This window comes from Ranitomeya imitator, chromosome 1, assembly GCF_032444005.1.
Source record: "Ranitomeya imitator isolate aRanImi1 chromosome 1, aRanImi1.pri, whole genome shotgun sequence".
Classification (NCBI taxonomy): domain Eukaryota; kingdom Metazoa; phylum Chordata; class Amphibia; order Anura; family Dendrobatidae; genus Ranitomeya; species Ranitomeya imitator.
This window is the reverse complement of record NC_091282.1, coordinates 384,279,348-384,306,304: the sequence shown is the minus strand read 5'-3', so window position 1 is coordinate 384,306,304 and position 26,957 is coordinate 384,279,348. Positions and strand designations below refer to the sequence as shown.

At 41.8% G+C, this 26,957-nt stretch overlaps 1 protein-coding gene across 1 annotated transcript in view; it reads right to left on the bottom strand.

The window, feature by feature from the left end:
• Nucleotides 1-26,957, bottom strand: part of ERCC6L2 (ERCC excision repair 6 like 2) — a 271,617-nt gene that overhangs the window by 66,434 nt on the left and 178,226 nt on the right. Inside the window, exon 15 of the mRNA XM_069762035.1 lies at nt 26,645-26,725. Within this exon, the coding sequence (XP_069618136.1) occupies nt 26,645-26,725 (81 nt within the window). The remainder of the gene's footprint in view (nt 1-26,644; nt 26,726-26,957) is intronic.

The window sequence follows — 26,957 nt, the reverse complement described above, 5'->3', positions numbered from 1 at the left end:
ATGGAAAGTCTACTTCTAAAGCAGATAGATGAAGCTGCAACCCATAATGAGGTCCTGGTTATGGGGGACTTTAACTACCCGGATATTAACTGGGAAACAGAAACCTGTGAAACCCATAAAGGCAACAGGTTTCTGCTAATAACCAAGAAAAATTATCTTTCACAATTGGTGCAGAATCCAACCAGAGGAGCAGCACTTTTAGACCTAATACTATCTAATAGACCTGACAGAATAACAAATCTGCAGGTGGTTGGGCATTTAGGAAATAGCGACCACAATATTGTGCAATTTCACCTGTCTTTCACTAGGGGGACTTGTCAGGGAGTCACAAAAACATTGAACTTTAGGAAGGCAAAGTTTGAACAGCTTAGAGATGCCCTTAATCTGGTAGACTGGGACAATATCCTCAGAAATGAGAATACAGATAATAAATGGGAAATGTTTAAGAACATCCTAAATAGGCAGTGTAAGCGGTTTATACCTTGTGGGAATAAAAGGACTAGAAATAGGAAAAACCCAATGTGGCTAAACAAAGAAGTACAACAGGCAATTAACAGTAAAAAGAAAGCATTTGCACTACTAAAGCAGGATGGCACCATTGAAGCTCTAAAAAACTATAGGGAGAAAAATACTTTATCTAAAAAACTAATTAAAGCTGCCAAAAAGGAAACAGAGAAGCACATTGCTAAGGAGAGTAAAACTAATCCCAAACTGTTCTTCAACTATATCAATAGTAAAAGAATAAAAACTGAAAATGTAGGCCCCTTAAAAAATAGTGAGGAAAGAATGGTTGTAGATGACGAGGAAAAAGCTAACATATTAAACACCTTCTTCTCCACGGTATTCACGGTGGAAAATGAAATGCTAGGTGAAATCCCAAGAAACAATGAAAACCCTATATTAAGGGTCACCAATCTAACCCAAGAAGAGGTGCGAAACCGGCTAAATAAGATTAAAATAGATAAATCTCCGGGTCCGGATGGCATACACCCACGAGTACTAAGAGAACTAAGTAATGTAATAGATAAACCATTATTTCTTATTTTTAGTGACTCTATAGCGACAGGGTCTGTTCCGCAGGACTGGCGCATAGCAAATGTGGTGCCAATATTCAAAAAGGGCTCTAAAAGTGAACCTGGAAATTATAGGCCAGTAAGTCTAACCTCTATTGTTGGTAAAATATTTGAAGGGTTTCTGAGGGATGTTATTCTGGATTATCTCAATGAGAATAACTGTTTAACTCCATATCAGCATGGGTTTATGAGAAATCGCTCCTGTCAAACCAATCTAATCAGTTTTTATGAAGAGGTAAGCTATAGACTGGACCACGGTGAGTCATTGGACGTGGTATATCTCGATTTTTCCAAAGCGTTTGATACCGTGCCGCACAAGAGGTTGGTACACAAAATGAGAATGCTTGGTCTGGGGGAAAATGTGTGTAAATGGGTTAGTAACTGGCTTAGTGATAGAAAGCAGAGGGTGGTTATAAATGGTATAGTCTCTAACTGGGTCGCTGTGACCAGTGGGGTACCGCAGGGGTCAGTATTGGGTAGAAGGTTTACACAGTAAAATATCGATATTTGCAGATGATACAAAACTATGTAAAGCAGTTAATACAAGAGAAGATAGTATTCTGCTACAGATGGATCTGGATAAGTTGGAAACTTGGGCTGAAAGGTGGCAGATGAGGTTTAACAATGATAAATGTAAGGTTATACACATGGGAAGAGGGAATCAATATCACCATTACACACTGAACGGGAAACCACTGGGTAAATCTGACAGGGAGAAGGACTTGGGGATCCTAGTTAATGATAAACTTACCTGGAGCAGCCAGTGCCAGGCAGCAGCTGCCAAGGCAAACAGGATCATGGGGTGCATTAAAAGAGGTCTGGATACACATGATGAGAGCATTATACTGCCTCTGTACAAATCCCTAGTTAGACCGCACATGGAGTACTGTGTCCAGTTTTGGGCACCGGTGCTCAGGAAGGATATAATGGAACTAGAGAGAGTACAAAGGAGGGCAACAAAATTAATAAAGGGGATGGGAGAACTACAATACCCAGATAGATTAGCGAAATTAGGATTATTTAGTCTAGAAAAAAGACGACTGAGGGGCGATCTAATAACCATGTATAAGTATATAAGGGGACAATACAAATATCTCGCTGAGGATCTGTTTATACCAAGGAAGGTGACGGGCACAAGGGGGCATTCCTTGCGTCTGGAGGAGAGAAGGTTTTTCCACCAACATAGAAGAGGATTCTTTACTGTTAGGGCAGTGAGAATCTGGAATTGCTTGCCTGAGGAGGTGGTGATGGCGAACTCAGTCGAGGGGTTCAAGAGAGGCCTGGATGTCTTCCTGGAGCAGAACAATATTGTATCATACAATTATTAGGTTCTGTAGAAGGACGTAGATCTGGGGATTTATTATGATGGAATATAGGCTGAACTGGATGGACAAATGTCTTTTTTCGGCCTTACTAACTATGTTACTATGTTACTATGTAAGGTAATGGACAGAAGGAATTTGGACTGTACAGTACCAATGACGGAAGACCTAGCGGACCGCTTAGTGCGCTTAGGACAATCAGAAATAGCATGAGTGGAATCACCACAGTAGAAACACAGACCATTCAGACGTCTGTATTCCTGCCGTTCAACTCTAGTCATAGTCCTATCGCACTGCATAGGCTCAGGTTTAACCTCAGGCAGTACCGCCAAATGGTGCACAGATTTACGCTCGCGCAAGCAGGCATAGGAAATCCCACCATGACATCCTTAAGAGCCTCAGAGAGACCCTTTCTGAACAAAGCTGCCAGCGCAGATTCATTCCACTGAGTGAGTACTGACCATTTCCTAAATTTCTGACAATATACTTCTATATCATCCTGACCCTGGCACAAAGCCAGCAATTTTTTCTCAGCCTGATCCACTGAATTAGGCTCATCGTACAGCAATCCGAGCGCCAGGAAAAACGCATCGACACTACTCAATGCAGGGTCTCCTGGCGCAAGAGAAAATGCCCAGTCTTGAGGGTCGCCGCGCAAAAAAGAAATAATAATCAAAACCTGTTGAATAGGATTACCAGAAGAATGAGGTTTCAAGGCCAGAAATAGCTTACAATTATTTTTGAAACTTAGAAACTTAGTTCTATCTCCAAAAAACAAATCAGGAATAGGAATTCTTGGTTCTAACATAGATTTCTGATCAATAGTATCTTGAATTTTTTGTACATTTATAACGAGATTATCCATTGAAGAGCACAGACCCTGAATATCCATGTCCACACCTGTGTCCAGAATCACCCAAATGTCTAGGGGAAAAAAAAAAAGTGAACACAGAGCAGAAAAAAAAAAAAAATGATGTCAGAACTTTTTCTTTCCCTCTATTGAGAATCATTAGTTAGGCTCCTTGTACTGTTATGTATGCTAATGACAGGTGTTATGAAGGCAATCCAGAAACACAGTGTGCTTAGCGATCAGAGCGCACACAGTGATCTGACAAATACCCAAAAATACAAGAACGAGCTCTGAGACGTGGAAACTCTGTAGACTGCACACCTGATCCTATCCTAAACACAACTAAAAGCGGCTGTGGATTGCGCCTAACAACTACCTAGGCAACTCGGCACAGCCTAAGAAACTAGCTAGCCTGAAGATAGAAAAATAGGCCTGACTTGCCCCAGAGAAATTCCCCAAAGGAAAAGGCAGCCCCCCACATATAATGACTGTGAGTAAGATGAAAAGACAAAACGTAGGGATGAAATAGATTCAGCAAAGTGGGGCTCGATATTCTAGGACAGAGCGAGGACAGTAAAGCGAACTTTGCAGTCTACAAAAAACCCTAAAGCAAAACCACGCAAAGGGGGCAAAAAAACCCACCGTGCCGAACTAACGGCACGGCGGTACACCCTTTGCGTCTCAGAGCTTCCAGCAAAACAAAAGACAAGCTGGACAGAAAAAAAGCAACAAAAAAGCAAAAAGCACTTAGCTATACAGAGCAGCAGGTCACAGGAACAATCAGGAGAAGCTCAGATCCAACACTGAAACATTGACAAGGAGCAAGGATAGCAGCATCAGGCGGAGTTAAATAATGAAGCAGTAAACGAGCTCACCAGAACACCTGAGGGAGGAAGCTCAGAAGCTGCAGTACCACTTGTGACCACAGGAGTGAATTCAGCCACAGAATTCACAACACAGGCCCTTGCAAGCCACCTCCGTGCAGGACCTGGAAGGCCCCCCGTGGCCATTTTAGATCCGAGGCCTGCAGGGAGGAGGAGGTAGGAGACCCTCGGAGCGCAGGGACACGTCTGGAAGATTTCATACGTTTATATATCTATGTATATCTTGGCATACAGTGTTCACAGGGGCATCTGCACGGAGGTTATGTGTGATTTTAGATGTTTTTAATTATGTTCCCAATAAAGCTTATATTATTTTTATCATAACTTTGGTGGTGTGCAGATATTTTGATGGCTCTTGTTTCTTGTGCTTTTGTTAGTTTGCATTATTAGCCATCAGTCTTGCACCCCCTTTATATATTATATCTGCATATTGCAGTGGTGCGTCAGCTATCCCATATGTTACAGGTTTGTTAAACACCCAGTGGTGTTTTTTTCTTTTGCTTGGCAGCACACGGCTTATTGTAGCTTATTTCCTCATATTTGTGAGGATCTATTGATATAAAATATATATTGTGTGGTTATTTGGTCCCTTGTGGGTGGTATGGATTGGGAGGCGAGGGAAGCGGCGTGGAAGGCCTCAGCCTCTGCGGCATTTGTGGACACTATTGGTAACTGTCCAGATTCTAATTTTGCGCGTTTATCTATGGATCTTATGGCAGCACAAAAACATGGAATTAGATTATTATGGAACATTCGGTGTTTGGAGGAATACTTGAAATTGAATTTAGTACCTAGAGGTTTGAGGATACCTATTTTTCCAGCATGGGAACCCTCGGTGGCTTTTCGCACTACATGGGAGGAGGGGTTACTCCGCTGTTCACAAATTCTAATTAACATGCTTATTGCACATGATAGGGAACTCTTGGTGCAGGTAAAGACAGAAATCAGGGATTTGGAAAATGGCCTCAGTAAATTTGATGAGGTCTCACAAATCCAGCCCTTTAAAATCAAACTTAAAGAGGGATTGGACAAGTATGACAAGGAGATTATGGATAAAAAAAGAGCAAAATTTTTGAGGGATAAATTGGACTTCGATCAACATATGGCCTATAAGTGGGGACATCAAGGCAATCAACGTCGAGGTCTTAAAACCAGACAAGGTCCAACAAATTCCTCCCGTAACATCACAACCACTGAGGGTCCGTCTTTCGAGTGATTTTTTGTCCTCGGCGGAAAGCGACACAGAACCAGGACCAGGACTAGGCGTGGGCATAGGAGACGTAGACCTAACCACTCGGATCACCAGGAACAGGGGATACAGACCTCCATATCACAACAAACGGATGAAACAACGCAAGTGATCCCGTCATCAACCAACAGTGATGGTGAGTCTGATGTTCGGGTTAAACATGATTCATTGCAGATTGTCAACTTGTCTCAACACCAACTAACACCTATTGAAACTGCAGTATTAAGCAGGGGTCTGACTTTCTCACCAGCACAACGGGCTGATAATTTCACTTTGATCAAGGATCTTTTTTTATTCTGTAGGAAAATCGTCCTCCAGGTTTTGCACATACAACCACAGGCGATTTCCTCTCTTGATCAGACTGAACATGGAGTTTTTCAAGATCTGATGGAGCTCCTACAAGAGGGTGAATCTAACACAGGTAGGCGTAATTTTCCTCACAAGAACAAATCCACTGTGTGTCCACCCCTGTCCACTATACCAGCTGTCAAAATCTTCTTCGAGATGGTCAAACAGGATATTGAAGCACTCCCCCCTAGGATAGGCCTCATGCCTAATTTGACTACTCAGGAACGACGGGCTCTATCTGACCTACGGTTAAATAAAGAATTCTTGATCAGGGAGGCGGGCAAGGGGGGTAATGTTGTCCTGTGGCCCCATAGCTTGTATCTCGAGGAAGCAATTAGACAACTTGGTAACCAGCATTTTTATCGAAGACTCCCCTCCAATCCTACGGGGGTATTCTCTACGAAATTGAGAGCTCTCTTGGATAGGGCTTTTGAACTGGGGGTTATCAGTGTTCAGGAACGGGACTTTATTTGGGTAGAGGAACCAACTACATCTACGTTCTATATGCTACCCAAGGTTCACAAAGATTTGAATAAACCCCCAGGCCGACCTATCGTGTCTAGTATTGGGAGTCTGTGTGAGATGGCGTGTATTTACATTGATTTTTTTCTACAGCCATTTGTGCTTAAATTGCCTTCTCACATTAGGGACTCCTCACACTTTATCAGCATATACAAAGGGTTGGATTTATCATCAGGGGAGATTATGGTTACCTGTGACGTGGAATCCCTTTATTCGAATATCAGTCACGATGATGGCCTACAGGCAATCATGTATTTCCTCGATCAACAAACCAATTCTGACAGAATGCATGACTCCTTCATTATTGATTTATTAGACTTTGTTTTGAGACACAATTTTTTCTTATTTGACAGAACCTTCTATATTCAAACATCAGGCGTGGCAATGGGGGCGCGCTGCGCCCCAGCTTTTGCAAACCTTTTTTTAGGGTGGTGGGAGCACACTGTCGTCTATGTCTCCAATTTCTTCATCAATAAGGTACGGCATTGGTCGCGATTCATAGACAACATTTTCTTTATTTGGTCAGGCTCTATTGAGGAATGTCTGGAATTTCTGGACGTCCTCAATCATAATCCTTTTAATATTTTTTTGACTCACCAGTTTTCTTCTGTTGCAGTGCAATTTCTGGATCTTGAGGTTAAATGTCAGAATGGCAAATTATCTACTTGTCTTTATCGCAAGCCCACAGCGGTTAATAGTCTGTTGGAGTATCGTAGCTTCCATCCAAAACATACGAGGGATGGCATTCCGAGGGGACAATTCCTCAGGGCACGACGAAACTGTACCGATGACGAGGATTTTCGTAGGGAAGCCCATGATCTTACAGAGAGATTTAGGAGGAGGAATTACCCCAAGAAATGTATCTCTCAGGCCTATCAGAGAGCAAAAATACAGACACAGGACACCTTACTGGTCCCTACAAAGAAGGAAACGGACAAATTTGTGCGCTTCATTACCGGATACCATACTCAGTGGAACCAGGTAAGGGACATCCTGAACAATCACTGGAGAATCCTGACTGCTGACACGCAAACAGCACAGGTGATCAGCCCACGACCCTTAGTGACCGCAAAAAGGGCTCCCAATTTTAGGGACATACTTACGAGGAGCCATTATTCTAGGCCCACTCATAAATTGAATCGTGGTATTGTCCTGAAAGGTTCTTTTCCGTGCGGGAATTGCACGGTATGTACATATATGCACCCCACGCGAGATTCCTTTATTAACCCAACAGATCAGACGCCACATAAATTAAAGTCCTACATTAATTGCAAAACATCTAATGTTATCTATGCCATCATATGTACTTGCCCTCGTGTCTATGTAGGCCAGACCACACAGGAGCTGCGCCGGAGGATTCAGGGACATTTTTCCACGATCAATACAGCGGTGGCTGATAGACGCAAAGGTAAGACCCTTACTACGGTGGCGGCTCATTACTTGACGCATCATGCTGGGAGTTATACCAATACTAGAGTTATTGGTTTGGAACATCTGAGGACCTCCGATAGGGGTGGCACATTGCATAAGAAATTGCTACAGGTAGAATCCCGTTGGATCTACCAGCTCCACTCTATGGCGCCCCATGGAATTAACGAGGACCTCCTTTTTACAGGTTTTTTGGGATAACTCGGCTATTCTTCTTCAGGATTTCTGCGGTGGTGGTGGACGTTTGGAATAGAGTTATGCATTTCCCGAACAGCATATTGAGTGGCATCGACTCCCTCTGGTTGTGATATGGAAGTCTGGAGAAGAATTTATATGTTTTTTTTTTTTTTTTTTTTTTTTTACAAAACTTCGGAGAAGAGGAAAAGACTCTGGATCTAAATGGAACATTATATGGGGGAAAGGGAGAGGGATCCAATTCTTCTCCTCCCCATTGGACCATATACTACATAACAGGACAATTGAAGTATCCGCCTGTAATCCTGTGTAATATCATATCATGGAAGTGTTATCCATATATATTGTGAGGATGCTGTATATATATTGATGAAATAATCTGATTCAGCATAGTTTGATAGTATTTAATTCTGTCTTCAATGTACTGTATGTTCTAATGAAGTCTGCACACCGGAATACATATATATATATATTTATTTCATGTTATAACACTATGATCTATATATGTGCTTATTTATTGGTATATATATGTACATAATCATAAAATCTTTTTTCAGGATTTAATCTTCTGGTTCTATATTAATCTTATAGGATTTGTTCTGCTTTCTCTTCCTTGCTGTGTACTTGCTGCCTCTCTCTATGGACTGTACAAGTATGCTTCCTCTCTTGTGCCCATAGATGTGCTGACAGTCATGCATCGCAGGACTGTCACCACATCTGCTCCCGGGAGCTGCGCTGTCATAAACACTTACGTTTCTTCAGGCTTTTTGCCTGTATCCATTCAGCTGTTTTGACCTTCCATTGGCACATGTGCAGTGTGTTATTCAGGACACTTTCATTTTCCCTTCTTCCTGGTGAGTCACTTCCGGTTTTCCGGCCCCCATGCTCTGCCAGCCACACACCAGACCTGACCACACAATTGATTATAAGGTATTTAAGCGCTATTGGGGGTATTTGCACTACTTCCCCTGACGAAGCTGTCCTAGAACAGCGACACGCGTTGGGCTTCTCCTCCGGTCGCATTTGCCCTGTGACTATTCAGCCTCACAGCCTCCTGCAGCAGGATTTATCCTATGGTGCTTTCTCCAGCACTATTTTCACCTTTTGACCACTCCTAGGATCAGACTATGCAGGGTATTTCAGGGTATATATTTGGACATCTTCCCCTGTCCCTTTCTTTGGATATCTAGGGCAGTTTATTTTATCTGCTCCTCTGGGTCCATAGGGGTTTTTTTTGCTGGAAGCTGCATATTGTGGTGGGGTGTTGCATGCTATTTGCATGCTGTGTGGCTTGTATTATACTTGACTGTGTGCATATATGTTGTTATATGGTTGTATACAGCGTGTTCATTTCAAATTTTGACTATATATAGTTACATTAATAATATTAAGTGCAGAGGGCAGGGACACGTCTGGAAGATTTCATACGTTTATATATCTATGTATATTTTGGCATACAGTGTTCACAGGGGCATCTGCACGGAGGTTATGTGTGATTTTAGATGTTTTTAATTATGTTCCCAATAAAGCTTATATTATTTTTATCATAACTTTGGTGGTGTGCAGATATTTTGATGGCTCTTGTTTCTTGTGCTTTTGTTAGTTTGCATTATTAGCCATCAGTCTTGCACCCCCTTTATATATTATATCTGCATATTGCAGTGGTGCGTCAGCTATCCCATATGGTAGGAGACCCTCGGAGCAACGCGATCACATTGCGTTGCTCCAAGGGTCTCAGGGAAACACGCAGGGAGCCCCCTCCCTGCGCGATGCTTCCCTATGCTGCCGGAACGCTGTGATCATGTTTGATCGCAGTGTTCCGAGGGTTAATGTACCAGGAGCGGTCTGTGACCGCTCCTGGCACATAGTGCCGGATGTCAGCTGCGATAGTCAGCTGACACCCGGCCCCGATCGGCCGTGCTCCCCCCGTGAGCGCGGCTGATTGATGATGACGTACTATCCCGTATATCAGAAAGGGGTTAAAGTATACAGGGACATACATAGCCATGACAGCATGAATTGTTTACAGTGCTGTTTTTCTTTTATTGCATTTAACTTAAAGGGGATACCCGGGACTTAAAAAAAAAGGCATGTGGTTGCTAACAGAGACAACCACCTGCCTGTTGTACCTGGAGATGGACATTGATCGCTCCTGCCAGAGATTCAGCTACTCCCTGTCAACAGAGCAGCAGTTTGTCTTCCTGCTGACAGGGCGGGACTACTGGTGTCATGCTGATTGACAGCTGGGTCTCCACTGCCTAGTTGTGGGAATCCTGCTGTCAATCAGCATGACAACAGTACTTCGGCCAAGTCAACAGGAAGAGAAACTGCTCTGTTGACAGGGAGTAGCTGAATCTCTGGCAGGAGCGGTCAATGACCGGGCCGGGTACAACAGGCAGGTAGTTGCCTCTGTTAGCAATTAAGTGCCTTTTTTTAAAGTCCTGGATATCCCCTTTAAGTGCAATAAAAGAAAAACAGCTATGTAAATAATTCATGCTGTCATGGCTATGTCCCTGTATACTGTAGATTGGACTCCTTGAACTTTTTCCTTTGCAGACTGGATCAAATAGTTTTTCTATGCTAGGAGCTGCAACTTCATCATCTGTATAAGTAGAAGGTTCAGTTAGCTGATGAGATATTGCTTACATTTTGGTTTTAAAATAATAAAATGTAAATAGGATTGAACATGCTGTGACACGAGGACAGCATTGTGTAAAGCAGAGAGAGCTGCGCAAACTGAGTATAACTAAGATTTCATGTTTTACTAATCTAAATCTCTGATCCCTGTGGGCTAATTGCTTTTGTGTGTGGTCTCAATAAAGAAAAAAAACTTCTCTGGACCCTCTATTTTCAATACTTAGAACACATAGCTTAGACTAATGGAGGTCAAGCTTTGAAGTGATCCATAAAAAATAATCTTTATTAAAAGACAAGTTTAAAAATTCTTAAAAAAAGCAAAAATGTCCAACAGGGGGCGCTAGTGTGGCCACATAAATTACAACAAAATATATGTGTATATATATATATATATATATACATATATATATATATATATATATATGAAGATATTAAGGTACAGAGAATGAAGTTGATATATTGGACAATCACAAAGTATCAGAAACTTATCCACAAATAGACAAAGTATCGTGAAATGCTGTGCTCCTTCATTTAAATGTTCATCAGGCACGTTTGATTTACTATACTGGGGAGGATTACATTTAAAGTGCAAATAGACTAGTGCTAGTATTCAATACAAACATGAAAATCTGATGATTCCAGAGAGGGAGGCCTTAAAGGAATACCTGCAGACTAGTCTTGCTGCAGGTCATATAAGAGCCTCTAAGACCCCTGTGGCTGTGGGGTTCTTTTTTGTAAAAAAAAAAAAAAAAAGATGGGGTCTTAGGCCGTGTCTGGATTTCAGGAAGATTAATAAGATCACTGTGCGTAATCCTTACCTCTTGACGCTAATTCCGGATTTGTTTAACCAATTAGTTGTAGCCAAGTGGTTCTCTAAGATCGATCTCCGTGGGGCATATAATTTGCTGCGGGTTAAAGAAGGCGATGAATGGAAGACAGCCTTTAATACCCCGGAAGGTCATTTTTAGTGTCTAGTTATGCCTTTCGGCCTTACAAATGCTCCGGCGCTCTTTCAAAATTTCATTAACGACATCCTGAGGCCGGTGATCAAAAGGAGTGTTATTGTTTATTTGGATGATATTTTGATCTATTCGCACGATATGGTGTCGCATTGGCAGAGAATCCATGAGGTTCTGCAGATTCTGAGAGAAAACACACTCTTTGCTAAACTGGAGAAATGCGAGTTTGCGGTACAGAAAATGAGTTTTTAAGGTACTTTGGTTCCAGTGATGGTTTTGAGATGGACCCGGTGAAGGTTCAGGTGGTATAGGCCTGAATGCTTGAAGTCGATTCAGGGATTTTTGGGGTTTGCTAATTATTATAGAAAATTCATAAAGAATTTTTCTGTTATCACAAAACCCCATACTGATCTTACTAAGAAGGGTTTCAACACTGTCCAATGGTCCCCTGAGGCTGTTAGGGCTTTTGAGCATCTCAAGGAGAGGTTTAGCTCTGCTCCTGTTTTGATCCAGACAGATGAGACTAAGCCCTTTCTGGAAGAGGTGGACGCCTCATCAGTAGGAGTGGAGGCTGTTCTGTCCCAGGAGGGAGAGGATGGGGTGCATCCCTGTGCTTTCTTTTCTAGGAAATTTTCAGAGGCGGAGCTCAACTACGATTTTGGGAACCAAGAATTGCTGGCCATTAAGCTTGCGTTTGAGCATTGGCAACATTTTTTGGAGGGCGCTAGACATCCTATACAAGTCTTCATTGATTTTAAGAACTTGATATATCTGGATGCTGCTAAACGTTTGAATACCCGTCAAGCTAGGTGGGCATTGTTTTTTGCCCGTTTCCATTTCTCTGTGACATATATCCCTGGGACAAAAAAATGTTAAAGCTGATGCTTTGTCTTGAAGTTTCTCCCCAGCGGTTAATACTGAAAAGGAAGAATCTATTCTGGAGAGAGGGATGGTGGTGGCAGTATTAGGTTCTGAGTTGGAAAATAGCATTCTTAAAGCCCAAGATGCGGCACCAACTAACACTCCGTATGGGAAATTATTTGTGCCTAAAGCCCTGAGGAGAGCTTTGTTTACGGAATGCCATGAGTCTTGTTTGGCGGGTCATCCAGGGACTGCCGAAACAATAAAGTCAATCGGTCGGAGTTTCTGGTGGCCGGGGTGGCTAGGAGAAATTGTCAAGTGGGTGCGTCAGTGCACCGTGTACGCTAGGTCTAAGGCTTCTCATGCTCCGGCGGCAAGGTTGCTTTCCCCGTTAGAGGTTCCTAGTTCTCTATGGAGGCATCTTGCAATGGATTTTATCACCGACCTGACAGTCTCTGAGAGTTTTTCTGTTATCTGGGTTGTTGTGTGTTGTGAATTCTGTGGTCAAGCTCCCTCCTGTGGTCATGAGTGGTACTTCGGCTGGTTCTGTCCATAAGCTTCCTCTGGTGGATGTGAGTGGGGCTGCGGCTTCTGAGTTTCCTTCCTCAGGTGACGAGGTTAAGTCGTTAGGTGCTGCTCTATTTAACTCCACCTAGTTCTTTGTTCCTGGCCTCCAGTCAATGTTCCAGTATTGGTCTTGCTCTCTCCTGGATCATCTTGTGGCCTGTTTGCCCTGCATAAGCTAAGTTCTGCTTGTGTTTCTTTTGTTTGCTATTTTTTCTGTCCAGCTTGCTATATTGGTTTTTCTTGCTTGCTGGAAGCTCTGGGACGCAGAGGGAGCACCTCCGTGCCGTTAGTCGGTACGGAGGGTCTTTTTGCGCCCTCTGCGTGGTTGTTTGTAGGTTTTTGTGCTGACCGCAAAGCTATCTTTACTATCCTCGGTCTATTCAGTAAGTCGGGCCTCACTTTGCTAAAACCTATTTCATCTCTGTGTTTGTATTTTCTTCTTTACTCACAGTCATTATATGTGGGGGGCTGCCTTTTCCTTTGGGGAATTTCTCTGAGGCAAGGTAGGCTTATTTTTCTATCTTCAGGGCTAGCTAGTTTCTCAGGCTGTGCCCGAGGCGCCTAGGTCTGGTCAGGAGCGCTCCACGGCTACCTCTAGTGTGGTGTGATAGGATTAGGGATTGCGGTCAGCAGAGTTCCCACGTCTCAGAGCTCGTCCTATGTTATTAGTAACTATCAGGTCACTTTGTGTGCTCTTAACCACCAGGTCCATTGTGTTTCTGAATCACCAGTTCATAACAGTTGTGGACCGGCTTAGTAAGATGTGTCACCTGGTCTCGTTCAATAAATTACCCTGCACTAAGACACTTGCCAGGGCATTTGTGAAAGAGATTGTCAGACTCCATGGTGTTCCCACAGACATTGTCTCCGATAGGGGACCACAGTTTGTGGATCACTTTTGGCGTGCCTTTTGTGACAGACTTAAGGTTTATTTGTCGTTTTCGTCGGGCTATCATCCGCAGTCCAATGGACAGACCGAGAGGAAGAACCAGGACGTTGAGCAGTTTTTGAGATGTTTTGTAGCAGACAATCAGGAAATGTGGTCGGAATATCTACCATTAGCTGAGTTTACTCTCAATAATCAGTCTTCTTCGGCTGGGTGTTCTCCTTTCTTTTGTTGTACTGGGAAGAATCCATCTTTTGTCCTTTTTCTAGGATTGGGGCGGCGGTGCCTGAGGAGGAGAGTTTTTCTGGAAATCTGGAAAGGGTTTGGACCAGTGTGCGCCATAATCTTAAACAGGCTAATAGGAGGTCTAAGAAATATTTTGACAAGAGAAGGGAGGTGGGGTTTGTTGTTGGGGACATGGTTTGTTGTGCTCTAGGAATCTGCGTTTGAAGATCCCTTCTAAAAAGTTGGGGCCGAAGTTTGCAGGACCTCTCAAAGGGGTTCACATTGTCAACTCGGCAGCGGTGAGATTAGACATTCCTTCATCCTGGAAAATTAATTCAGTTTTTCATGTATCTTTGCTGAAGAAGGTTGACACGCCAGATAAGGTGGCTATGCCCTCTGCTTCTCCGATTGATGAGGACTGCGAGTTCGAGATTTCACGCATTCTTGATTCCAGGTGGCATAGAGGAGGGTTACAGTATCTTGTGTCCTGGAAGGGTTTCGGTCCCGAGGACAAATCCTTGGTGAAAGCTGTGGACGTCTCAGCCTCAAGGTTAATTAAGGCTTTTCACAGGAGATTTCCGAATAAGGCCCGGCCTAGAGGATCCGGGGGATTGTCGTTAAAGGGGAGATGCAGATAGAATCTGTTTAGTTTGTGACTATCCACAATATTGTTGTGGAGTTCGGGCTGCGGGTCTTTTTCCTCTGGTGCTGGGTTTGTCTTGGGTCAGGTGTTTGTATCACTCTTTATTAACCAGCACCTGCCTCTCAGTCCTTGCTGGACAACAGTGTTAATGTGCTTGAGCTCTATCTTGGTGCTTTGTGTTCTGTTTGTGTTATTTGTGCAGTGCTGGTACCTCTGGTTCTGCTAGCCTTAGTTTCTGTTTTCTATTGGTTTCTGCAGCCTTCTCTGTGTTTTCTATTAGGAGGTGACCCGTTTTTGTACCCAGTCCTTAGTTCTTTTAGGGAACCCCATCCCCTTATCTATAGGTATTCGCTTGAGATTAACCTAGGATCATTGGTGGGTCTATTCGCAAGGAATGGGTCGCTCCATCGTAGTCATAGTGAAGGGTCAGTTTTCCCCCTTCTACCTTAGACCTGTGTTGCAGATCGGTAACATGAACATTTAAATGAAGGAGCACAACATTTTGTGATACTTTGTTTATTTGTGGATAACTTTCTGATACATTGAGATTGTGCAATATATCAACTTCATTCTCTGTACCTTTATATCTTTATATACAGTGGGGCAAAAAAGTATTTAGTCAGTCAGCAATAGTGCAAGTTCCACCACTTAAAAAGATGAGAGGCGTCTGTAATTTACATCATAGGTAGACCTCAACTATGGGAGACAAACTGAGAAAAAAAATATAGAAAATCACATTGTCTGTTTTTTTAACATTTTATTTGCATATTATGGTGGAAAATAAGTATTTGGTCAGAAACAAAATTTCATCTCAATACTTTGTAATATATCCTTTGTTGGCAATGACAGAGGTCAAACGTTTTCTGTAAGTCTTCACAAGGTTGCCACACACTGTTGTTGGTATGTTGGCCCATTCCTCCATGCAGATCTCCTCTAGAGCAGTGATGTTTTTGGCTTTTCGCTTGGCAACACGGACTTTCAACTCCCTCCAAAGGTTTTCTATAGGGTTGAGATCTGGAGACTGGCTAGGCCACTCCAGGACCTTGAAATGCTTCTTACGAAGCCACTCCTTCGTTGCCCTGGCAGTGTGCTTTGGATCATTGTCATGTTGAAAGACCCAGCCACGTTTCATCTTCAATGCCCTTGCTGATGGAAGGAGGTTTGCACTCAAAATCTCACGATACATGGCCCCATTCATTCTTTCATGTACCCGGATCAGTCGTCCTCGCCCCTTTGCAGAGAAACAGCCCCAAAGCATGATGTTTCCACCACCATGCTTTACAGTAGGTATGGTGTTTGATGGATGCAACTCAGTATTCTTTTTCCTCCAAACACGACAAGTTGTGTTTCTACCAAACAGTTCCAGTTTGGTTTCATCAGACCATAGGACATTCTCCCAAAACTCCTCTGGATCATTCAAATGCTCTCTAGCAAACTTCAGACGGGCCCGGACATGTACTGGCTTAAGCAGTGGGACACGTCTGGCACTGCAGGATCTGAGTCCATGGTGGCGTAGTGTGTTACTTATGGTAGGCCTTGTTACATTGGTCCCAGCTCTCTGCAGTTCATTCACTAGGTCCCCCCGCGTGGTTCTGGGATTTTTGCTCACCGTTCTTGTGATCATTCTGACCCCACGGGGTGGGATTTTGCGTGGAGCCCCAGATCGAGGGAGATTATCAGTGGTCTTGTATGTCTTCCATTTTCTAATTATTGCTCCCACTGTTGATTTCTTCACTCCAAGCTGGTTGGCTATTGCAGATTCAGTCTTCCCAGCCTGGTGCAGGGCTACAATTTTGTTTCTGGTGTCCTTTGACAGCTCTTTGGTCTTCACCATAGTGGAGTTTGGAGTCAGACTGTTTGAGGGTGTGCACAGGTGTCTTATTATACTGATAACAAGTTTAAACAGGTGCCATTACTACAGGTAATGAGTGGAGGAAAGAGGAGACTCTTAAAGAAGAAGTTACAGGTCTGTGAGAGCCAGAAATCTTGATTGTTTGTTTCTGACCAAATACTTATTTTCCACCATAATATGCAAATAAAATGTTAAAAAAACAGTCAATGTGATTTTCTGGATTTTTTTTTCTCAGTTTGTCTCCCATAGTTGAGGTCTACCTATGATGTAAATTACAGACGCCTCTCATCTTTTTAAGTGGTGGAACTTGCACTATTGCTGACTGACTAAATACTTTTTTGCCCCACTGTACATATATATATATATATACTAGCTGAAGAGCCCGGCGTTGCCTGGGCATAGTAAATATCTGTGGTTAGTTATAGCACCTCACTTCTCTTATTTTCCCATCACGCCTCTCATTTTCCCAATCACATCTTTCATTTTCTCCCTTACACCTCTCATTTTCTCCCTCACTCCTCTCATTCCCCCCTAACACTCGTCATTTCGACCTCACATCTGTCATTTTCCGATCACTCCACTATTTTCCCTCACTCCTCTCATTTTGCACTCACACCTTTTCATTTTCACCTCAGTATATACATGTTGGTCATCTCCCTTATATATAGTATACACCTGTATGTCATCTCCTGTATATAGTATATACCTGTATGTCATCTCCCCTGTATATATAATATACCTGCTGTGTGTCATCTCCCCTGTATATAGTATATACCTGTATGTCATCTCCTTCTATATATAGTATATACCTGTATGTCATCTCCTTCTATATATAGTATATACCTGTATGTCATCTCCTCCTGTATATAGTATATACCTGTGTGTCATCTCCCCTGTATATAGTATATATCTGTGTGTCATCTCCTCCTGTATATAGTATGCGCGTGGCGAGTTTTGAGTGGCGACTTTTGTGTTTCGACTTTTATGTGGCGAGGTTGGTGTATTTGTGGTGAAATGTGTGCTGAGGGTAATATGTGTTCAAGCACATGGTAGTGTGTGGCGCATTTTCTGTGTGTTCATATCCCCGTGTGTGGTGAGTATCCCATGTCGGGGCCCCACCTTAGCAACTGTACGGTATATACTCTTTGGCGCCATCGCTCTCATTCTTTAAGTCCCCCTTGTTCACATCTGGCAGCTGTCAATTTGCCTCCTACACTTTTCCTTTCATTTTTTCCCATTATGTAGATAGGGGCAAAATTGTTTGGTGAATTGGAAAGCGCGGGGTTAAAATTTCACCTCACAACGTAGCCTATGACGCTCTCAGGGTCCAGACGTGTGACTGTGCAAAATTTTGTTGCTGTAGCTGCGACGCTTCCAACACTTTTCCTTTCACTTTTTTCCCCATTATGTAGATAGGGGCAAAATTGTTTGGTGAATTGGAATGCGCGGGATTAAAATTTTGCCTCACAACATAGCCTATGATGCTCTCGGGGTCCAGACGTGTGACTGTGCAAAATTTTGTGGCTGTAGCTGCGACGGTGCAGATGCCAATCCCGGACATACACACACAAACACATACACACACACACACATACACACATTCAGCTTTATATAGTAGATATATATATATATCTTATGTATAAAGCTGAATGTGTGTGTGTGAGTGTATGTATGTGTATGTCCGGGATTGGCATCTGCACCGTCGCAGCTACAGCCACAAAATTTTGCACAGTCATATGTCTGGACCCCGAGAGCGTCATAGGCTATGTTGTGAGGCGAAATTTTAACCCCGCGCGTTCCAATTCACCAAACAATTTTGCCCCTATCTACATAATGTGGAAAAAGTGAAAGGAAAAGTGTTGGAGGCAAATTGACAGTTGCCAGATGTGAACAAGGGGGACTTAAAGAATGAGAGCGATGGCGCCAAAGAGTATATACCGTACAGTTGGGGCCTCGACATGTGGGTACTCGACATGGGATACTCACACATGGGGATATGAACACACACACACAAAATGCGCCACACATTACCACGTGCTTGAACACATATACCACCCTCAGCACACATTTCACCACACATACATCAACCTCGCTACATAAAAGTCGAAACACAAAAGTCGCCACACAAAACTCGCCACGCGCAAAATTCACCACATGCAAAACTAGGCTCATGCAAAACTCGCCACACGTGCAAAACTCACCTCATGGAAAACTCGCCACACGCAAAACTTGCACACACGGAAAAATTGCCATATGCACAAAAGTTGCAACACATGCAAAAGTTGCCTCACACAAAACTTGCACATACTCAAAACGCACCACATAAAACTCGCCACGCGCAAAACTCGCCATGCGCAAAACTTGCCATGCGCACAACTTGCTACACTAACCTGTCACATGCAACTCGACACACAAAGTTGCTACACGCATGTCGCCTCACAAAACTCATCTCACAAAAGTCGCTACATGCATGTCGCCACACGCAACTCAACACACACAACTTGACACATGAAACTCACCCTAAAACACACACACAAGTCTGGTATCCTTCAAAAATAAAAATCTGATTAATAAGCAGACAAAATACAAGAGCAACAAATGTACCATATAGGAAATACGGCAGCTGTCAGTCACATGACCTGTCTATTATGTGTGTGAGCTAATATATACTGCCAGGGGGGAGGGCTTCCTGTTGGCTGGGAATTAACCAGGCTGCCAATTTAGCTAACAAATACTGAGGTAAAAATACTGACCAAATAATGTGTGAACGAGGTCTAATACAGGAGGAGATGACATACAGATATATACTATATACAGGGGAGGTGACACACAGATATATACTATATACAGGGGAGATGACACACAGGTATATGCTATATACAGGTGGAGATGACACACAGGTATATACTATATACAGGAGGAGATGACACAGGTATATACTATATACAGGAGGAGATGACATACAGGTACATACTATATACAGGGGAGATGACACACAGGTATATACAGGAGATGACACACAGAAATATACTATATACAGGAGGAGATGACATACAGGTATATACTAAATACAGGGGAGATGACACACAGGTATATACTATATACAGGAGCAGATGACACACAGGTATATACTATATATAGGAGGAGATGAGTTACAGGTATATACTATATACAGGAGGAGATGACATACAGGTATATACTATATACAGGAGGAGATGACATGTATATACTATATACAGGAGGAGATGACACTGGTATATACTATATACAGGAGGAGATGACATACAGGTACATACTATATACAGGGGAGATGACACACAGGTATATACAGGAGATGACGTACAGGTATATACTATATACAGGAGGAGATGACACACAGGTATATACTATATACGGGAGGAGATGACATACAGGTATATACTATATAAAAGAGGACATACACCCCCGGAAGAAGAACATATCGAAACGCGCGTAGGGGTTTCTCTGGTCTCATATGTGCTTGCAGAGGTAAATATGTTTAAATAGTCACACATTGTATTTACTATTTTGCTTGCCAATGGTGCACATGCTAATTGCGTAGGGGTCTTATACTTAGATTCAAGAGACACACTGTTTACAAATTGGTAAAATTGTTATACTTATGCTATATCTATTATCTTATTTGCTAATAATGCATATACTAATTGCGTAGGAGTCCTATACTTTGGTTCAAGAGACGGACCATTTACAAATTAGTAAAATTGTCAACAAGTATATAGGCATTATTGCATCTAGTTTTTACAAACTTATGCACATTGGCACTTTAGAAATTTAAAAATTAAAGTGGATTTATTTACCCTGAAGACTTATCTAGATCCTGTTTATGATTTTCTATAAAGTAATCTGACGTGGAACAAGTTATGTAACATAAAATTGTCCGTCAGTACATTAGGATTGTCTACTAAGCACATATGACCAGTTTGTTTGGATTGGAGGTACTTGCATACGTATGTAACTATGGATGTTAAAGAAATGAAATATTTTTATTCATTGATTACAAATAAACTTTATATGTTTTGAACTAAACATTCTGTGGCCTGCATAATATCTTGGGGGGGCCTCTTGTAATATATAAAAGAGGAGATGACACATAGGTATATACAGGAGAAGATGACATACAGCAGGTATATACTATATACAGGGGAGATGACATACAGGTATATACTATATATAGGAGATGACATAGAGGTATATATATACAGCAGGAGATGACATACTGTACAATATACAAAAGGAGATGACATACAGCAGGTATATACTATATACAGGAGGAGCTGACATACAGGTATAAACTATATACAGGAGATGACATACAGGTGTATACTATATATAAGAGAGATGATAAACATGTATATACTGAGGGGGTAATTCCATGTCAAGTGGACCAGTGGTCCCCACTCGACCTTCTCCGATTTTGCTGAAAATTTATAAGGATGTACATGTATGTTTAAAAAGAGGTTCTGTAAATTTTTAGGGCCAGATCTCAAATACATTGGGCACTGTTGACCTTTCACTGGAGGTTCCACCAAGCCTGCGGCTTCAGCTAAGTGAATTTTGCAAACTTTGGCACATAGCCATTAGAGTTCTATATTGGCTATGATGCTGAAATTTGGCATACTAGCTCAACTTTTGGTGCTAAATACGATAAAATTATTACCGGCTATGACAAAACAATATTTCGGCCGCAATTTTGTGTCAAAGTAGCTTGAAAAACGCGTCGCATAAAATTTATGCCGAACTTTGCCCATATATAACTCAAGACCAAAAAACAATAGTAACTGGTGCTTTGCCCTGTACACCAAACATATACATGACTTTGCATTGCTGCAATATCACGGTCAAAACATATGTATTTGTGGAAATATTCACACCCACATATGATGAAAAACTTAAAAAACCCGAATTTTATCTATTTTTAGGTCAAATTTCTCAAAAAGGGTACCCCTAAAATATATTAATTCTGATATCATTAGAAAGAGCACATTTTTCTCTACAAGGATCATTGTTTGTTTTTTTGGAGTCTCTCAGTTTAAGAAATGAAAAATGCCACTGAACATGGTGTTATTTATTAATACGCTATGAATGGTAACTGCACTATTCAAACCCTTGCATTGGTCCATGGTGGTTATACCACAACCAATTCCCTAAGAATTGGTATTATAATCCTATTAAGAATTGTAATAATGCTGTCTTTCGAGAATTGGCAGCCCCATCGCCTAGGAGCCATGGCCGATAGCCGTGCAAGGCGAGCCTTGGGCGGTCTCTTTATCGCAGGTTCCGAAGCCTGAGGGTGGGTGTCTTTGCCTAGGATCCCAAGCCTAATATTGGGTATCTTTTGTTGGTTCCCAAGCCATAATGTTCACTCTAAGTGGTCTGGAATTGTTGCTGAATTTGCAACATAATCGGTTCAGAGAAGCTGTATTGTCAGCCCATTGCTGTTGCAGCTGGTGCTGGAATTATTGCAATGATTGACTGCTCGGGAATCCAGCATGTATCATTTCTCACAGGCCAGTGAAAGAAGCTAGCTGGTCCATGAGGATGCATAAAATTTATTAATGCATCATGCTCGTCGACTGAAATTTCAGAAATATTTCCAATCCACCATTTCCTATCGTAAATGCAGGCAATGTATTGCCCTGGCTGGAGGTTTGCAATTGGCCCAAAAGGCATTTCTGATCTGACAGATCTATCTACATGGGCAATGAAAGATGATGGGTCGTTTGACACCCTTGAAATGCGAATCTTTTTGTCATCAATTGGCACAAACTGGTGATTTTCTCTTGTTCCAGCAATTGTATGTCCATCTTTGAACCTTTCCTCTTGAACTACCCGTATTTCGTCAATTTTTTCTTTTGGAACAAAAAAAAAACTTGATTCCTTGCATTTGCTCATTGCAAAGTTGAATAAATCCACCGAGTTCAGTATTTGGTTTTCAGTTGGGCGTTGAAGACTGGCACGAGCTGCCAATCTCTTTGCTGTCCCTTCAATCCCATGGCGACTTTCCATGACTGGTACCAAAAAAATTCCATTCAGCGCTGATATTGAAATCAGCATTGTGGTGGCACAAGTTGAGAGAATTTTTGAAATTTTTGTACTGGGCTGCAGATCCATCGCTGAAGTAGTGGATATGACGAATCCCATAGATGAGAGTCTTGAGATACTCCACAATTACTGTTAAGAAAGTGTGGACTGCAACTGTGTCATGTCGTGAGCAATCACTGATTATGCACAAGCTGATGTTTTGCGCAGCTTCACCATTTAACTCCTTGAAGTAAATTACAAATGGGTGTACTGTAGCTTGACTATTTTCCCAGTGGAAAACTTGAATGGCATCTTGAACAATAAATGAGTAATTTTCAGCAAAGTCCATAAGGATCACAAGCTCTCCAGGTCTCAGATTTTCCTTCAACGATTTCAGATAGCAACTTTGATGCTTGGCGATGTAGTGATGGCTACAAAGTATAGAAATTTTCAAAACCAATTCTTCAATGAAATCTTCTATAGTCAGTTGTTTGGTATCAAGCGTGTTTCAATCAGTGTGAATCCATTGTTTGAACTCAATAATATCTTCAGGGTCACTGTTGACAAACACATTGACTAGAAATTCAGCAATGGATCTGCAGCCCAGTACAAAAATTTTCTCAACTTGTGCCACCACAATGCTGATTTCAATATCAGCTCTTAATGGAATTTTTTTGGTACCGGTCATGGAAAGTCGCCCTGTGATGGGATTGGAGGGACAGCAAAGAGGTTGGCAGCTCGTCTTCAACACCCAACTGAAAACCAAATACTGACCCCGGTAGATTTATTCAACTTTTGCAACGAGCAAATGCAAGGAATCAAGTTTTTTTTTGTTCCAAAAGAAAAAATTGACGAAATACGGGTAGTTCAAGAGGAAAGGTTCAAAGATGGACATACAATTGCTGGAACAAGAGAAAATCACCAGTTTGTGCCAATTGATGACAAAAAGATTCGCATTTCAAGGGTGTCAAACGACCCATCATCTTTCATTGCCCATGTAGATAGATCTGTCAGATCAGAAATGATACATACTGGATTCCCGAGCAGTCAATCATTGCAATAATTCCAGCACCAGCTGCAACAGCAATGGGCCGACAATACAGCTTCTCTGAACCGATTATGTTGCAAATTCAGCAACAATTCCAGACCACTTAGAGTGAACATTATGGCTTGGGAACCAACAAAAGATACCCAATATTAGGCTTGGGATCCTAGGCAAAGACACCCACCCTCAGGCTTCGGAACCTGCGATAAAGAGACCGCCCAAGGCTCGCCTTGCACGGCTATCGGCCATGGCTCCTAGGCGATGGGGCTGCCAATTCTCGAAAGACAGCATTATTACAATTCTTAATAGGATTATAATACCAATTCTTAGGGAATTGGTTGTGGTATAACCACCATGGACCAATGCAAGGGTTTGAATAGTGCAGTTACCATTCATAGCGTATTAATAAATAACACCATGTTCAGTGGCATTTTTCATTTCTTAAACTGAGAGACTCCAAAAAAACAAACAATGATCCTTGTAGAGAAAAATGTGCTCTTTCTAATGATATCAGAATTAATATATTTTAGGGGCACCCTTTTTGAGAAATTTGACCTAAAAATAGGTAAAATTCAGGTTTTTTAAGTTTTTCATAATATGTGGGTGTGAATATTTCCACAAATACATATGCTTTGACCGTGATATTGCAGCAATGCAAAGTCATGTAGATGTTTGGTGTACAGGGCAAAGCACCAGTTACCATTGGTTTTTGGTCTTGAGTTATATATGGGCAAAGTTCGGCATAAATTTTATGCAACGCGTTTTTCAAGCTACTTTGACACAAAATTGCGGCCAAAATATTGTTTTGTCATAGCCGGTAATAATTTTATCGTATTTAGCACCAAAAGTTGAGCTAGTATGCCAAATTTCAGCATCATAGCCAGTATAGAACTCTAATGGCTATGTGCCAAAGTTTGCAAAATCCACTTAGCTGAAGCCACAGGCTTGGTGGAACCTCCAGTGAAAGGTCAACAGTGCCCAATGTATTTGAGATCTGGCCCTAAAAATTTACAGAACCTCTTTTCAAACATACATGTACATACTTATAAATTTTCAGCAAAATCGGAGGTCGAGTGGGGACGATTTTTAAAACTGGTCCACTTGATGTGGAATGACCCGAGGGGAAAATGAGAGGTGTGAGGTGAAAATGAAAAGGTGTGAGTGCAAAATGAGAGGAGTGAGGGAAAACAGTGGAGTGATCGGAAAATGACAGACGTGAGGTCGAAATGACAAGTGTTAGGGGGGAAGTGAGGGGGGAATGAGAGGAGTGAGGGGGAAAATAAGAGGAGTGAGGGGGAAAATGAGAGATGTGAGGGGGAAAATGAGAGACGTGATGGGAAAATGAGAGAAGTGAGGTGCTATAACTAACCACAGGTATTTACTATGCCCAGGCAATGCCGGGCTCTTCAGCTAGTATATATATATATATATATATATATATATATATATATATATATACACACACACACACATATATTTTGTTGTATTTTATTTATTTTGCCACACTTGTGCCTCTAACAGCCACGGGTGAACTTGCAATCCACCAGCGGTTGTTAACTAGTTAAATGCCACTGTCAAACTCTGACAGTGGCATTTAACATGGGCTTCAAGCAAGCGCGCCGGAAAACCCACCCATCAGCGCCCATGTCACATGACTGTGGGCTGCCGATGGGTTGGCATGACAACCAGATGTCACCAGCAGACCTCTATAATTGTCACTGCCAGATTGCTATGAGCGGCGCCCGGTGGTCAGCGCTCATTGCAAGTGAGCAATTCTGCTATATAGAGGTGATCTGATCATCACCAGTATGTAGCAGAGCCAATCGGGTTATGATAGCTTCTAGTCTCCCATGGAGACTATTGAATCATGCCAAAAGTACAAAAAAAATCTTTTTGAAATTACAAAAAAAAATAAAATAAGTTCAAATCACCCCCCATTCAAAATAAAACAATGAAAAAAAAATCAAACATGCACATATTTGGTATCACCACATTCAGAATCGCCCGATCTATCGAAATAAAAAAAGAACTAACTTGATTGCTAAATGGCGTAGCAAGAAAAAAAGTCAAAATACCAGAATTAGGTTTTTTTGGTTGCCGCAACATTGCATTAAAATGCAATAACGGGCAATCAAAAGGATGTACCAAAATGGTATAAAAAAACGTGAGTTTGGGGCGCAAAAAATAAACCCTCACCCAATGCGATATCATAAAAAATGGAGACACTATGGGTATCGGAAAATGGCGCAGGTTTTTTTTTTTTAAACAAATTTTGGATTTTTTTTTCACTACTTAGATAAAAAAAGAACCTAGACATGTTTGGTGTCCATGAACTCGTAATAACCTGGTGAATCATAATAGCAGGTCAGCTTTAGCATTTAGTGAACATAGTAAAAAAGCAAAACAAAAAAACCCTTGTGAAATTGCACTTTTTTTGCATTTTGAACGCACTTGGATTTTTTTGTTTTCCCTTACACAATATGTTAAAAGCAATGGTGTTGTTCAAAAGTACAACTTATCCTGCAAAAAAACAAGCGCTCACATGGCCATTTTGAACAAAAAATAAAAAAAGCTATGGCTCTGGGAAGGAGGAGAGCAAAAAATGAAAATGCAAAACCAAAAATACCTCTGGTCGTTAAGGGGTTAACTTGTCATTTAATAAAGATTATTTTTCTATGGATCACTTCAAAGCATGACCTCCATTAGTCTAAGCTATGTGTTTTAAGTATGAGAAAGAAGTACCATGTAATATACGGTGGAGTTTCATGAGTGTCCTCTGTTTTCTGCAGCTATTGGAGGTTTGCATTGGCAGTTTACTCTTGCTTAACTCTCTCTGTAACAGACTTCAACATAGAGCGTGGATGAAACAAGCATCTGGTGGTTGTATCCAATGGGAGTTATTGCTTAACTTTAAAAAACAACCAATTTCCAATTGAAATAAAGCTTCTATTTCAGTCATTACAGCTGAGAATTGTATTCAGCATTACTGATATGAAATAACATAGCTGAGAGAGGAAGACATTTCTATATAAGCTTACCGTGTTAGTGTCATCTGAACTTGATTGCTGACTTACATACATAGTAGTACTTCTGATTCCAGCTTCTACTTGACCTTCACGCTGAATGTAAAAGAAGAATAATGTAATTAGGCTAAAGCTATTAAATATTCAGTAATACATAACCTTTAGGGTATGTTTCCACATTCAGGAAACGCTGCGTGTTTGACGCTGCGTAGAGCCGCAGCGTCAAAGACGCAGCGTCCAGATGTTACGGCATAGTGGAGGGGATTTCATGAACTCTCGTCTTCACTATGCGGTAAAACACGCAGGCGGCAGACCCGCGGAAACAGAC